We start from the raw sequence: 14,332 nt of genomic DNA, 5'->3' as shown, positions 1-14,332 counted from the left end.
AGCTAAAATGGCACTCCACCCCCGGCCTAAACCAATAATACCAAGAAAAAAGGATTAGAGAGAGATTTATTTTAAGCCTGTTAATGATAAACAAAGTCAGGTTTCAGCCTGCAAAAAATTGGTAGCATTTGAAAATATACTTCTATCCCAACTGGAGAACTGAAGGTGAGGTGGCCTAATTCCCACCTTTGTAGACGTTTCAGATATAAAATTCAGATTTCTATTATCTTGTCTTTAAAAATGCATTGTTTACATTTGTTTGCAGATCATGCATATTATTTTACTTTGCAAAATGTATTCTTCGATTTATTTTTACTAACTGTGTAATTTATTTTAATTTTAATTTTTCTATTTATGGGAAGGTACACTTAGTGATGCCCAGAACTGAAGCATCACCACCAAAGTGATGGTACATTCATATCTGCTAGAAGCTTCCTCTTTAAAAAAGAAAAAGAAAGAAGGCAAGATTCTCAAGAAGATCATTTTTCATGTAGTGGTATGGAAACAGTGCTAATTATGACTAACAAAGGATGGGATGCAAATCACTGTCTCCTTACACCCCTAGTTCTCCTAGAATTGCAATATATAATTAGCTCTCAACAGGAGCAGCTGGCATGGTGGGGAGGGTGTTGTGGAGTCACCCTGCTTACACCAATTATGTTGCTTACCTGGACAGTACAAGGACAGTGTAGGAAAGTTTGGTGTGCACTAGTACAGCTGTGGCAGTGTCAGATTAGCTGTCAGTATATTTGTTTGGTCTTTCACACAAAGACGAATCCAAGGGAAATACATCTCTATTAGCATTCCTTATTTTTACCTCCCCATTCATGAATACGCAGTCGTTTTGCACATCATTTATGTGTGTGGGTTTTCCTTTCTGCCACTTGGTGAGTCTCACTGTGGATCCATCACTCCATTCAAAATACATCTGAGTCTTCCGGTCATTCAGTCCTATCCATAGACTATCCTCCGGCTCTAAGAACACAAATTCATCACGTTATTTACTCCCTGACTTTAGTTACAAAGAACTTGGGCGTGGAATAGGATCCTGTGCTACACTGCTCTGTGGGGTACAAATGGGGAATTAGCACCCAATTAGACACGTTAATGTGCAGCTAGCTCAGTGGAGGGGAACCTTTTTCAGCCAGAGATCCAGAATGTCCTGCGAGGAGCATTGCCAGTTGTGCGTTGGGCCAAAAACACGAGTGGGTAGAGCAATGCTACATTTCAGTGACACATAACTTATGGGTTTTTGCACATCCATGTGCAGTGAGCCTCTCTGTGGAAGGGAGCGGCAAGTGATGGCAGGAGGAACAAAGTTGCCACAACAACTTTTGGGGATTAACAATTAGCCAGAACTTTATTGATTACAGATGTAGGTAGGCTTAGGCACTGGCTGTGTATTGGCTAGGAGAGGGCTGAAGTTAGGGCAGGGTCATGCCTGAGGTTAAGGGCCAGCTCAAGATGTGGGTCAACTAAGGTAGCCTGCCCTAGGCTGCAATTAGAAGCCCAGCTGCTCCCCACTTGCCTTCAGGACAGAACTTTGATTCTGACCACTTTTCCAGGATACCCTGAGATATCGCACCTGCTTGTGGTTGGGGTAGTCCACCATGTCAGCCCACACACGAAGACAGACTAAAGATTCCACCCAATACCTTATCTGTTGAAAGTTGTGATGATTACTATTAGGAAGACAGAAACCCCAAACAGGCCAAATTTGTTTGCAGGCAAATTCCTTCCCAGACCCTAATACAGCAACCATTTTGAACCACAGCAAAGTCTTCAAAACGAGGTGCCCAAGGAACAGTATATAGGGTTGGTGGGAAGGCTGTTCTTCTGCCAACTGTGCTGACAGTCCAATGCTCAGCAGGCTTTTAATTTTCCACAGGTGGACCAGAGTGAAGACTAGTACTCGGATCTGCTGCTCAAACCACCCCTCCAGGGTCTTGATTGGCCCAGAATATTCAGAATTTTGACAGGCAATCCCATCATCCCACACAGCTGGCTGAGGAGTATTCCAAAAACTCTCTTCCCCTTTATCTCACATATATCTTGGATACCAGGAGAACAGAACTTTCTGGATATACTTACGGTAGCCTAGCTGAGAAATGATGAAGCTGTGTTCTTCAATGTTGTGTATACTTATTAAGTCTCCACCTTCCTTTCGACAGGATGATAGTGCCTGCAGCCATGTCTTGAGGTGTCTGTAAAGGCGGTAACAGTGGCCTTCATATGGAGCCCAGCCATCTGAACATTTAATAGGCTTTGACCGGCCTAAAAAGAGAAAAATCATATTTAAGATAGCATGACTGGATGGATTTCCTTAAAAAAAAACACAACTGCAAGCTCAGGTACACTGAGCTCACTGCCTGGTGCCTTGCATACATGATTTTTTTTTTTTAAAAAAAAAAACAGCAACCAGGGCTATGTCCTTGGATCAAAACAGGCCACAACTTTATTGATTACAGATGTAAATGAATTTGGCTCAGGCATTAGGTGATTCTCTTTTCAGTCAGCTGGTCTGCTGACTGCTGGTGATGGGATCAATTCTGAGATAGGAATGCCCTATGACTTACGCCAAATAGGAGCAACCCATCAGAATCGCCACCTAGGGGAGTGCTGTGGTCCTCAACCCCCATCTGGGCTTATGAGCACCTCTCTTAGGATACCTTTAACAGGGTACCCCAATTTCCTGGAAGGCAAACCCAAAGAACAGCACCCCTTTTGATTAATTACTATGGATCCTACCCAATGCCTTAACTGCTACGCAACCTGCTCTCTCTCACACATATACACACGGCCCTTAGAAATTATGCATTGTCAATTAATCCAATAACAGAATTTGGGACTGAGACAAACGTCATGTATGATGCAGAAGGGGACTTCACATAGCCCCTTTACTGGGGTCTACCAGACTTAACCCTGGGAACATGGGGCTCCCTCATCCCAGGAAAGTTGTTGAACAGGTCCTAGGTTTGCACCAGGTCACGAGAAAGCACTATCATTAGCTGTACTTCAAAGTCCTGCTCAGTGTTGAAAATAGCTGCACCCGCAGTGGGTGCACCACCACAAGTGGTCAAAGCTTCTGAGGAAGAGGCTTCTGGTAAGACCCTCCCCCCTTCTGCAACCACTTCAAAACCCAGTTGAGGTAACAAAATGGTGGTGAGCCAAGTCTACAAGATCTGAGGTGGGACCGGGAAGTGGGGTTACTCTCCCCCTGTGAGGCATGTTTTATGAATTTTCACAGCTCAGCCGAGTGTAGTGAGTGGAAGTGGCAGGCCATCTGAGGAGTCCACCCTTTACTGCAGGAAATTGTGAAATTAAATCTGAAGACATCCTTCCACTTGCACAAGATCTTGAGCAAGCAGGAGCACAAGGAAATGTCATAGAACATATAAACTTTTATAGCATGGCATAAACTTGCAATCATATATTCTCAGCAGTCCTAGCAGATAGTTTCCTCAGAGGCAGGCTTTGGGAATATGGCACCCTGAGCGAGGACAAAAATTGGCATTCCCCAATATTTCTTATTTTCACATTCTTTCATTCATTCATTCAAACATTCCTTATTTACTTATTTATTTATTTTGTTCCCCCTTGGCTCAGTGCCCTGTGCAGAGGAATCGCCCACACCACCATCACGGTTCTTTGCACACAACTCACAGCTTTTCGATGACTTGACTGATAATAATTATATACCACATTCATAAGGATTACAAAGGTTTACACAAAAATGTAATAATGACAAAGTTAGGTGTAGGGGGAAGACTGTTTGAGCTTTGTACAGGAGTTCCAATATATTTCTTTCTTTTCTATAATTCCCATCTTTTTTCAAGATTGAATTCTAGATTATATCCATCCCATGGAAATCAACTCAGGCACCGCCATATGTGGTCCAGGTTCCTGTAACATATGCCTTTTTAGACCACGCCTTACATCTTTACCGACAGATAACTTATCCTTGGCTACTGATAAAATATCCTCCAGCATCTGAGTCCAATAAAACGCTTCACATTGCATACACTGCTACAAATAGCAAAACCTCCATTACTAGAGAAAAGCTTTAAGAAATATTGGACACTGGCACACTCCATAACTTATGGTACAACAATATAAAGGTAAACTTCATTCCCAGGGCAGCATCCTACCTGAAGAAATAACAGAAGTATCTAATGAAGAATTTTCTCTCTTGCAAATGTACCCAAAGTTATCTTGACACTTTTTATTCTGCCATTTGCCATTTTCAGACTGCATTGATCCACAGATCATTTCTGTTTCTGGAGATGGGCTACCTTTAAGAAAGAGCGAGAAACACTGTAATTATTTTTTGCTTTGTACTAACATCGCAACACGGTAATTATTATTTATTTCAAGATGTTGCTTACAAGATTTTAAATACCAGTACACTTTATTGATTTATTAAAGCATGTATATACAGCCCTTTTATGGAATGGATAAGGCTTGTGTTGTTATTGTTGACATCTGTCTGTCTCGAGAGACAATAAAGTGCACCTCTGTGGATGAACTCAAACAGCTGCAGTAACAGCACCAAAATTACCTCCTCTTGGTACAAGCCTGGGCAGTGTGTCTGGAAGTCCTGGGTTACCCAGATGACAAGACCCCACTCTTGGCCTTACTGGTGTGGTTCAAAAGGAAGCAGAGAAATACGTGTGACACTGGTTTGGCTGCAGGAGTTGCTGGAAGGGGGTGTATAAGGTGCCACCAGCAACGCAGCAAGCTGATCAGCTGCCTGTGGGACAGGGCGAGCTGGAGCAGGACGCTCTACGGGGCCTCCGAGAAGTCTGCCTGCCTCCTCCCACTCAGCCGACCTACAGCTGAGGGGGAGGCAGCGGGCGAACCATTTGGGGCAGCGCAGAGCCTGCGGGCGCCCAAGCCACCGTGTAACTCCCAGGAGAGACATGTGGCTCGGGTGTGCTACAGGCCCCACCATGAGTGCCACACAGCATTTTGTCACCCCCCTCAGTGGTGACACCCAGGGCAAACTGGCACCCCTGCCTCCCACTTCCTCCACCCCTGGGTGCCATCCCACTGTCTTAGGGACTCCAGATTTGTGTCGGGTTTACTTCCTTAGCCTTTTCTTCTCCCAAATATGTTGTTTGATTGACATTGAAATGGAAAATAACTCTGTATGTGTTTAAATGTGTGTTTCTTCTTCTGCTGGTACCTAAGACACTATTATGTCTTAATTGGATATATAGTACATTGAATGATGCCTGTTGGAGCCCTAAAGCAGAAAATGCTGGGATGTGGATATGTCCTAAAATCAGAAAATTCTGGGAAGATAGAATAACCGAAATTGAAGTAATAATTGGCTAAGTTTTGGAGCCTCTAATATTGTTATTTAGTATGTTAAAGTTATTGTACCAAGAGGGGAGAGGTAATTAATGCAACAATGCTGAGTGCTGCCTTGAAGAATTTACCATATTTATTTTGATTATTCATTCTGTGTTTTTATATTGTGATTTTATCCTGTGAACCCTTCTGAGACCTGAAGGTATAGGGCAGTATACATTTTTAATAATAATAATAATAATAATAATAATAATAATAATAATAATAATAATAATACCACATGTGACTGAATACTAAATGGAGATGGCTTTCAGTATTTATTTAGTTGTTGGCATGCCAATGTTGACTCACCTGGAGCCCAGTTTAAATATCTAAAAGGACGATCGCCAATCCACTGCCACCCAGTCTCAACATCGAAAGAGTTCAATCCAATCCAGTAGTCATTTTTCTTATCATTTATTAATCCTATTCAAGGAAAAGAGTATCAGTCATACTGAATCACTGCCACAGGCACATGATGTCTGCAGCTGCTGTAGGGAGGGCTGACAGAATGGACACAGGATACTGGTATTGGGTTGAATTAGGCCACAGCACGGCCGGAGGTGGGGGGGGGGGGTACCAGGTGGCCATCCCCTCCCCTGGCTGGGCAGGAAGATGGCGGCCTCCTGGGCCCAGCTGCAGTTATACTGTGTGGCAACATCCTCCTCCGGAGCCCCAGGTAAGCAGATATTATGTAGCATGAGGTTTATAGTTAGGAAGCTGGAGGCAGGGGCCAATGAGAAAATGAAAGAAATACAGTGGAACCTTGGAAGCCAAACACCTTGCAACTCGATCGTACCTGTCCCAAACAATCGAAAACCGGAAGTGATTGTTCTGGTTTTTGAACGATTTTCGGAAGCCGAACTTCCAGCATGGCTTCAGTGGCTTCTGAGTGGCTTCAGGAAGCTCCTGCAGCCAATTGGAAGCTGTGCCTTGGTTCTTGAACTCGAATAGACTCCTGGAATGCATTCCGTTCAAGAACCAAGGTACGACCGTACTCATTTTTTATGCTTCTAGGGCAGAAATTAGATGAAACATTCTGTCTAGTATGCAGGGACAATGGTTCATCATCTTCAACCGACACAACCTTACATGTAGTTCCTCATACAGTTGTTAAAGACACAGAAGAACTACCAGTTCCTTTGGTAACCTGAGATGCAACAGATAACCTGTATGGGGATTGTTCGAAACTCCTCTAGGGGTGAGGTTACTTCTTATATAATGTTTATGAAGTTGCTGTCTATAGTTGAGACGGTATTGACTAATTAGCAGAATATCACAGGACACCGATTGCTTCTTCAGGTCAGCCTTGTTATGTCCTACCTGTCAGGTATGCTTGTTCTTGTAAATCGGTGATGCTCAATAATTCTGCATTCTGTTGCTGGCAACTTTTGCTTGCTTGGTACCATGTTAGAGCTGAGTAGGAATTGATCTGATACAGATCCCCTGTCCAATGGTTTCTGGTCCAGAAAAATTCATCATCTGTAAGCATTGTTAACATTAACATCAAATTATAAAATTACCAATGGTGAAGCTAAATCTACAAGTGAGATACAGTTGATGACTTAACATACCACTTATCAAAAGAATACCTCAAACGTTATGGAGAAATATAGAAGCTTATGTGAAACTTGGGCAGCATCACTGGACCACACTCCATAATAAGAGGGCTTCTCAAGCCCCATATTCATGCATTCAGTGTGGATATCTGCAAGGGAGAAACTTGGATACCTGCCCCCAGGTCCTGGAACTGCAATCAGGCCATCACAGCATACAAATTTAATAAATAAAAACAAGAATAAATAATGTGTGGCCTGTTCTACCCCAGCAGTGGTGTTCCTTGGGGTCTCAAATTTCAATGGCATCCTAGGCAATGCCAAAATTCTACCTCACCTCCTCCTTTCACGATCCATTCTAAATAATCATGTGGCATCCCTGGCAGAGCTCCTGAGGGTGTGCACCCAGTGTGACTGAACCTGTAGAGCTTCCCTAAATTCACCTTCGACCCATGTGTCAAAACCCTTGCAGTAATCCCAGCAAAACAATGCAAATAAAGTCAATGTGCTGGTAAACTGCAAGTCCCACTTCAGAGCTATGCAAATAGATAAACTTCTGTATGCAACTGCATCCTTAAAATTGCCAGTATATGAGTGAAAAAAATCCATAGATGCATGTTTACAAGGAACAGAAGTCTGCCAATCCATTTTGCCCTCTGCTTTGTTCTTTCAGCAGGGGAAAGATGTGCAGTTACACACTTTACACCAGAACTTTCCAAACTGTATGTCACAACACATTAGTGTGTCAGTAGGTGTATCATGTAAATGCTCCTGGGGCTGGAAATGGCTTACTGCATTTATGCGACTCTAATGCGCCACCAAATCTAATGCACGCCTCAATTTTCAAAACCTTGAAACCAAAAAAGTATTTGCTGGCGAATGTAAATGCACCATTAAATCTAACGCACACCCTATTTTTTTGCAACATAATTTTGCCAAAAAAGATGCACATTCCATTTGAGTAAATACGGTAGTTTAACTTCTGTTTTGCTAGTAAAACTAAATTACTGTGCCATGAAATGATGCATATCTAAAAAGTGTGTCGCCAACATTAGAAGTTTGGAAAGCTCTGCTTTACACCATACCAAACCCCTTCACCCCTCAGCTGCTCCCCACTGAAGGTTGGGAGGGGACCAGATGAAATCTGTCTGCATCCTGCATCCAGCAGCTCCTGTTACGAGGGAGCCAGCACACAGCTCATGGAGACAACTGCTGAGTAAATCCATATCTGCAGAGACAGTGGCTTTTCAGTCCTTTTATTAGTATCAAACAGAATACACGGAGGCTGTGGAATGTATTCCCTTAAGCTTGAGCTGTTGCCCAGGGTGCCCGCCCCTCTCCCTTGGCGCTGATTTCCTACATCCCAGACTCCTCCTGGCTGGCATGGAAATCTTTCTGTCTCTGTTTGGCTTTCTGCTCTGAGACACGAAGGGAGCATCTTGTTCTAGGATAAGAAGGGAGCTCTACCAGGCTTTCAAGTGCCATGATGTCATTTGTCTGCTCTACTGTTTCTATCACACCTGACTCCTCTCTCTGTTCAGGACTAGGGCACCTGCTAGCTTGCTCCTGTTCCTCACCCTCCATTATTTTCCAACTCTTTGCTTCCTCTTCTGGGGTGTGTCCTGTCTCAAACCACCATGACCCTGGGTCCATACGATCTTCATCTGCCTCCTGCCTGGAAGCCTGCTTGGGCGGAGGTCTCTCCCACTCCTCCTCATCTGGTTAGTCCCTGACAGCTCTCCATCTTTGGTCTAGACTTCAGTTCTGGCCTGAACTGAGCTGCATCCTTGTAACCACCGCTTTCCAATGAAAAACGGCAGGCCTGATCCTGTAGGGTAGCCTGACATTACTGACAATTCATTTTGTTCTGACTCACAGGGGAGAGGTCCCCACCCTCCATTTTCTTCTTAAATTGCACAATCTGTACAACAGAGGCAACAGAGACAGCTTCTCTTTTCTCTTTGTAGGTGAACCATTCCTCTAAGCATCAAATATAGGATGGCAAAGTAAAGGTTTAAACAAAACTTTTTAAATTGTTTACCTGCTAGATAATTTATTACAGTTGTAGACCAGCTTATAAAACATACTTGGGGGTACAATCCCAGAAGGAAAACAAACATTTAAAATTTATAAATGCAGTAAGCGTATAGACACTTAAAACTTTAAGATAAGCTACTGCAGAGAGATGAAATTGTTTACCTTTTATTGGACAATATCCAGCTAAAGAGTCTCTATCCACATCTTCAGTTGTTCCACACCAAAGTTGTCCATGTTCATCACCATCTCTTATGCATTGAGCATACCATTTGTTCCGAAACTTGAATGGAAACCTACATGGGGCTCCCAAGGCATTGCCTTGTATAGTATACAGAGCTAAAGGCAAATTGAACAGACTGTGTTATGCCGGACTGATTTCAAACAGTTATGAGAATTAGCTAAAGCAGAAGAAATGAATACAAAACTGTCAATATAGAGCTCCATATATATATATATATATATATATATATATATATACACGCAGATGCACACATACACTTTTTTTCAGTGTTCACATTCCTCAAGTTTTGAGCATCCATTCTATTGCATCAATGCATACATGAAAACTTCCCTTTAACTGAAGTAAATAATCAGTCCTTGGTGTCTCCAGGGTGGGTTGGAAAAGACTCCTGGTTGAAACCACTGCCAGTCAGTGTTGACAATAGGAGGTAGACGAGCCAACATTCTGTCTTCAGACAAGGCATCTTGCTATCTTTTCAAGTCCTTCTGAAGTAGGCTGCATGGTATGCACACTCAAACACTAGTGCACATAATGGAATGCCTATTCCAAAGTCGGGAGGCCAAATAAACAGAAAAGTACACCCCATCCAGTTTGGGTAGACCTGAACCCTTGTTGCAACACAAAGGAGGTGAAAGCATTGCCTTCTAAGGCAAACAGAGCTAAAGGGAAATGGAACACATACTGTTCAGTGATAGTTCTATCCTGGCATGGATTTTCAGTTTCATTTGCAACTGAAAAACTTCACTTGAACATTTTGCTATGGCAGAAGGCACATATGTGTTTTGTGACAGGAGTGAAGCAGCGCCTGGAAGTGGCGAATGTTTCAGTGCAGCATCTTCAGTGAGAGAAAGGGAAATCACACGTTCCCAGCACCCTTAACAAACCAGTTTGCAGGATTCCTTGTGGAGATGTGCTTTGAATATATGGTTTGCACATAAGCCTTAATGTTTGTGCTGCAGTTTATCTCAGCTGCTAGAGTTCAACATTTTTAGCTTTTGCTCTGTTCTTGTGATCTAGCTGGAGTTTGGACTGATTATTTGTATCAGGGGGTATATACGAGGAACACATCCACACTTGAATTGAACAATGTAATTGTTTATGCCCTGCTCATTTACTACTGGACTCCACCCCTTACTAATAAGACTGAATCCTGGAGCATGTTCTCTGCCCCTTTACCGCTGGCTTCTGACAGCAGACTCCATCATTGTCACTCCTGATATTTCCCCTTGATATTTCCCCTAGTTAGCTTTTACCCCTTGACTAGGGATGGAAGAATTTGTCAGTTTTGTTTCTCTCAGTTTCTTTTTTTTAAAAAATGTAAATTCAGTTCTCCACATTTCTGCAGGAATTTGCACTTTAAAAAATCCTCGTGATTTATTCAGCATTTTTGTGTGAATATCTCATATGGAGCACATTTTATATGCAGATTTGACTAATGTGTATATTTCTGCAAGCAACTTTCCCCAAAATATTTTTTTGCAAATATGTTTATTTTTTGTGCACACTTTCCCCTAATAGATACCTTATTGTAAGCAATGCTTGGTTGCAGAACTACATTGCAAAATTCAGGCAACTGTGAATTTTGAAGGGAAAGTCTGTTTTAGTTCTCCTAACATTTTCAAAAGTGCAGATGTGATAAATTCAGCTTTAAATTCAAACTGAATAGAATTTAATCCCCACACCCACCCTTGAACTACCAGGTTTACAGCTGAGACCTGGACTGGTAGCAGCATTTTGTCTTTCAAGTGTTGGAATCTCCAACAACAACAACAACAACAACAACAACATCCAGTTCTATTGTGACATGAAAGTAACAGGAACTTTCATAGTACTTGGATTTGTCTGGAATTACATTATCACTACTTTGTTAAAGAAAAAAGTAATGTGCTGAGTGCTCATTACAAAAAGGGTCCAGTCCTGGGACTAATGTGTGTGTGGTCTTAGCGAGATAGAGGACAGACAGTCAGAGAGATGGAGAGGCCAGGTGACATATTTGTCTTTACCATGGCAGAAGCCAGAGGTGGATTTAGGGCTGTGCGAGCAGGGCACAAACACTGGGCGCTGAGCTGAGAGGGCGCTGTCTCAGAGCCCAGTAAGCAAGAAACTGGGCTTTGGGAATGAGGCACAAGGCCCTGACAGGGTCCTAAAGTCTTTCTGTCTCCTTACCAAAGCCCAGTTAGCACTTTCCCATATTTGGGAAGGTGATAGGTTGCCTATAGGCCCCTGCCCAAGCCCTCATGCCTCCTTCCCAAAGCCAAGAGCCTCCTTACCTGTCTTTGAGAAGGGAGCATGAGGGAAGGGTGGGGGTGCCAAATTTTGACCTCGCACGAAGTGCCACATTACCCAAGTCTGTCACTGTAGAAGCAGACTGTTTTAAACAGCCTCTGCCGCCCCTTTACTGTGGTCCTGATGACTGTTATCAAGTTTGGTTTTTCTACTGATATATTTTGAAGTTACGTGATTACCATCATTCCTATTTCACCCCCTGATGCAGGGGATTCATCAAATACACAAGCTGGTCATTTAAAAAAAGAGAACAGATTATCTGAACTTTACCTTCATAGTGTTTAGAACACAATTTGTCTTCAGTTCCATAGATCTTCCAGGTATTCTCGCTGGTGGCTTTATTAGACAGCATAACACGATCTTTTCGACCACCCTCAGGAGTTACAAACAAATCTTGGTGTTCAAGTCCAAGTAACTTTGTATCATTTGTGCATTCCCATTTCTGAAGTTCAATGGTTTCATTACAGGAGGAGAGTGTGACCCGGGCCTGGTCTGATTTGGAAGGCACTGCCAGGCATAACTTTGTCGCCATGTTCAAAATATGGCCGTCGGAAACCCACCTAAAATTTTGCCACTCATTACTCTTATCACAGTAGTCCAGGATGATGGAACGAGTGTTCCAAGACTGTATACAAAGCTTGAGGTTTTCATTATATATCAGAAAGCTGTCACTCTCTGTAAAATTAAGAGAGGAAAAATAATAGGAAGGAACTTTGTGAGAAAGTTGCACAGGGCTCTTGTAGTGGATCCCACTTCTAGCACCAATTATGTGGTGGATCCTACTGCTGTACACCAATTGTGGTAGCTCCCACCTATGGACACACACTATAATCACAACAACAGGTTAACTTTGGATTCTTGTGTGAGGGAAAACTTTGAGGCAGAAGTTGAACAGATAAGATTTATTTTATAGAACAAAGTTAATAAAACAAAGGATGTGTCAGGAAATAATGTACTTTCAAGAAGCAGTTAACTTATTTAATATTTACATTAAATCTAATGGATTCCATTACAGGCCTCCAATCAAGGTAGTAAACACACAGCTTCTTTTAAGCTTCAGTTGCTTATGTTCAGTTATGTTACTTCAGTTCCTGAAACTTAATTACTTTGGTGTTACATACACAGCTTCCTCCACAACTTAATTCTTTGGTTCCTAACCAAGGTGGTACCTTTTGTCAGTTACCCTACCTTTTTACAATCACACTCCTGAGGTATTCCAAGTAACAGACCCAAGGGATCACCTCACCCCTCCTAACTGGTTTGGGAGTCTTCTCTTTCTAGAGGAGCTCTCCCCTCCTGACTGGAATGAGACCTAAGTAAACTGTAACCTCACAACTTCTACTTCTCCTGGGTCAAACTCAGCCTCCCATTTAACTCCTGGCTGAATACTCTCCCTAGGCACTGCATACAGTCTTTTAATCTAAGCTAAGAGTCTCCTTTCTCTCAGAGTGGACACAAACCTTTCTCTCCTTTTCCTCAGAGTGGACACAAACAGACCAGAAACAACTCTCCCTTTTGCTTTCTCTTAAACTTCCTCAGAAATGGCTCCTTTTATTCTCCCTCCCAAAATACTGTTCCACCTACCTCTGGCCAGCTGTCTTGACATTTTTATAGCCGTGATACGACCTAGCCAGCCAAAGCTTGTGAGCTTCAACTTTAACAGTTCTTTGTTTATTGTTTTTAACAAAGCTTCATAATTTCCTTGATTTAATTGAGATCAACTGTTAAGATTATCCCAAGGTATTTAAACCTCACATGGGCTATCTTTATCTTTGACATTTCTGTCAGCCGCTTTTGAAGTGTCACCATCAAATTAATTGGTAGTATTTTTTATTTTGCATAATTAATTTGCAATTAAATCCTGATGGAAGATTTCTAAGTGTTCTTTCAAAGACTGAAGCACAACAATTGAATCTTGCGCCATTGTCAATGTATCATCAGCAAACACTGTCATTTAATGAAGATGCTGAGTATTTTTCATGAATAATATTGTTAACGTGTTATTGTTTAAAAATTTCTAATATTTAGCATTTTTTTCCTGTATTGTGCAAAAATAAGCAACAGGGATATGACTGACTTCTGTATAGGAAAAAAGCAAAGTATTTCTTGAAGCAATAGAACACAATTTAAAAACATGTTTTCAAAATTGTGTTAGCAGTTAATTTATTGTGACCCACACCTGTTTTCTTTGTTGTGAGCAACTTAAATGTTAAATTAGTTATCATTCAATCTAACATGTCATGGATTTAACTTCCAAGCTGTACAACTTGAACTTCCAGAAGATTATTTAAATTTAACCAAATAAAAGTACCTGAAATATGCACCTCAACTTATTGCTGAGGTAACAACGGTGATGGAAGCGAAGAAGAGCTTACCTGATACCTGAAAAGCTGGTTGAATGAGGATCAAGAGATTTAGGAACAAAAGGAAAGACATTGGCCACAACCAAACTTGCCACACCGCTCCCGTGGAAATAAAAGAAATCAGAGTTTGCTGCTTTTTAAGAACTCCTTCATAAATGAGTCAGGCAGAATGATATTTTCACTTCTGTCTTTGGCATTATGAAACACTTGTAGCACACTCACAGATTTTTTGGTAAACTTTTAATCAGCTTCCTTCAGAGAAAGAAAACTATTTCTGCTGAAAATCTTTGGGTTATTTAGATTTATTTCCCATCACATAGGCTGCTACAACTCACCAAACGATCAAACAGTACACAGTGCTACGGAAGGAAGTAATTAAAAGATTCTCATTGATAACTATGCTACTGCTAAGCCATGACTTGAAGATTAAGTCCCAGATCAAACCGATAAGGCTAAAGTCAGTGTGGCTAAAGTCAGTGAGATGAGCTGCTCAGAAC

The 14,332-nt window shown here is 41.9% G+C and overlaps 1 protein-coding gene across 1 annotated transcript in view; it reads right to left on the bottom strand.

The window, feature by feature from the left end:
* LOC310660735 (macrophage mannose receptor 1-like) overlaps positions 1 to 14,332 on the bottom strand; it is a 51,639-nt gene extending 37,307 nt beyond the window's left edge. The window contains exons 1-8 of the mRNA XM_083405705.1: positions 13,848 to 14,332; positions 11,743 to 12,147; positions 9,108 to 9,281; positions 6,676 to 6,834; positions 5,665 to 5,778; positions 4,149 to 4,292; positions 2,092 to 2,274; positions 818 to 975 (exon numbers count right to left, since the gene is read on the bottom strand). Coding sequence (XP_083261831.1) covers positions 818 to 975; positions 2,092 to 2,274; positions 4,149 to 4,292; positions 5,665 to 5,778; positions 6,676 to 6,834; positions 9,108 to 9,281; positions 11,743 to 12,147; positions 13,848 to 13,908 — 1,398 coding nt within the window. The 5' untranslated portion in view covers positions 13,909 to 14,332. The remainder of the gene's footprint in view (positions 1 to 817; positions 976 to 2,091; positions 2,275 to 4,148; positions 4,293 to 5,664; positions 5,779 to 6,675; positions 6,835 to 9,107; positions 9,282 to 11,742; positions 12,148 to 13,847) is intronic.

The sequence above is a fragment of the Podarcis tiliguerta genome (genome assembly GCF_965153285.1).
Source record: "Podarcis tiliguerta genome assembly, chromosome: 12".
Lineage (NCBI taxonomy): Eukaryota > Metazoa > Chordata > Lepidosauria > Squamata > Lacertidae > Podarcis > Podarcis tiliguerta.
This window is presented reverse-complemented; position numbering and strand designations above follow the sequence as displayed.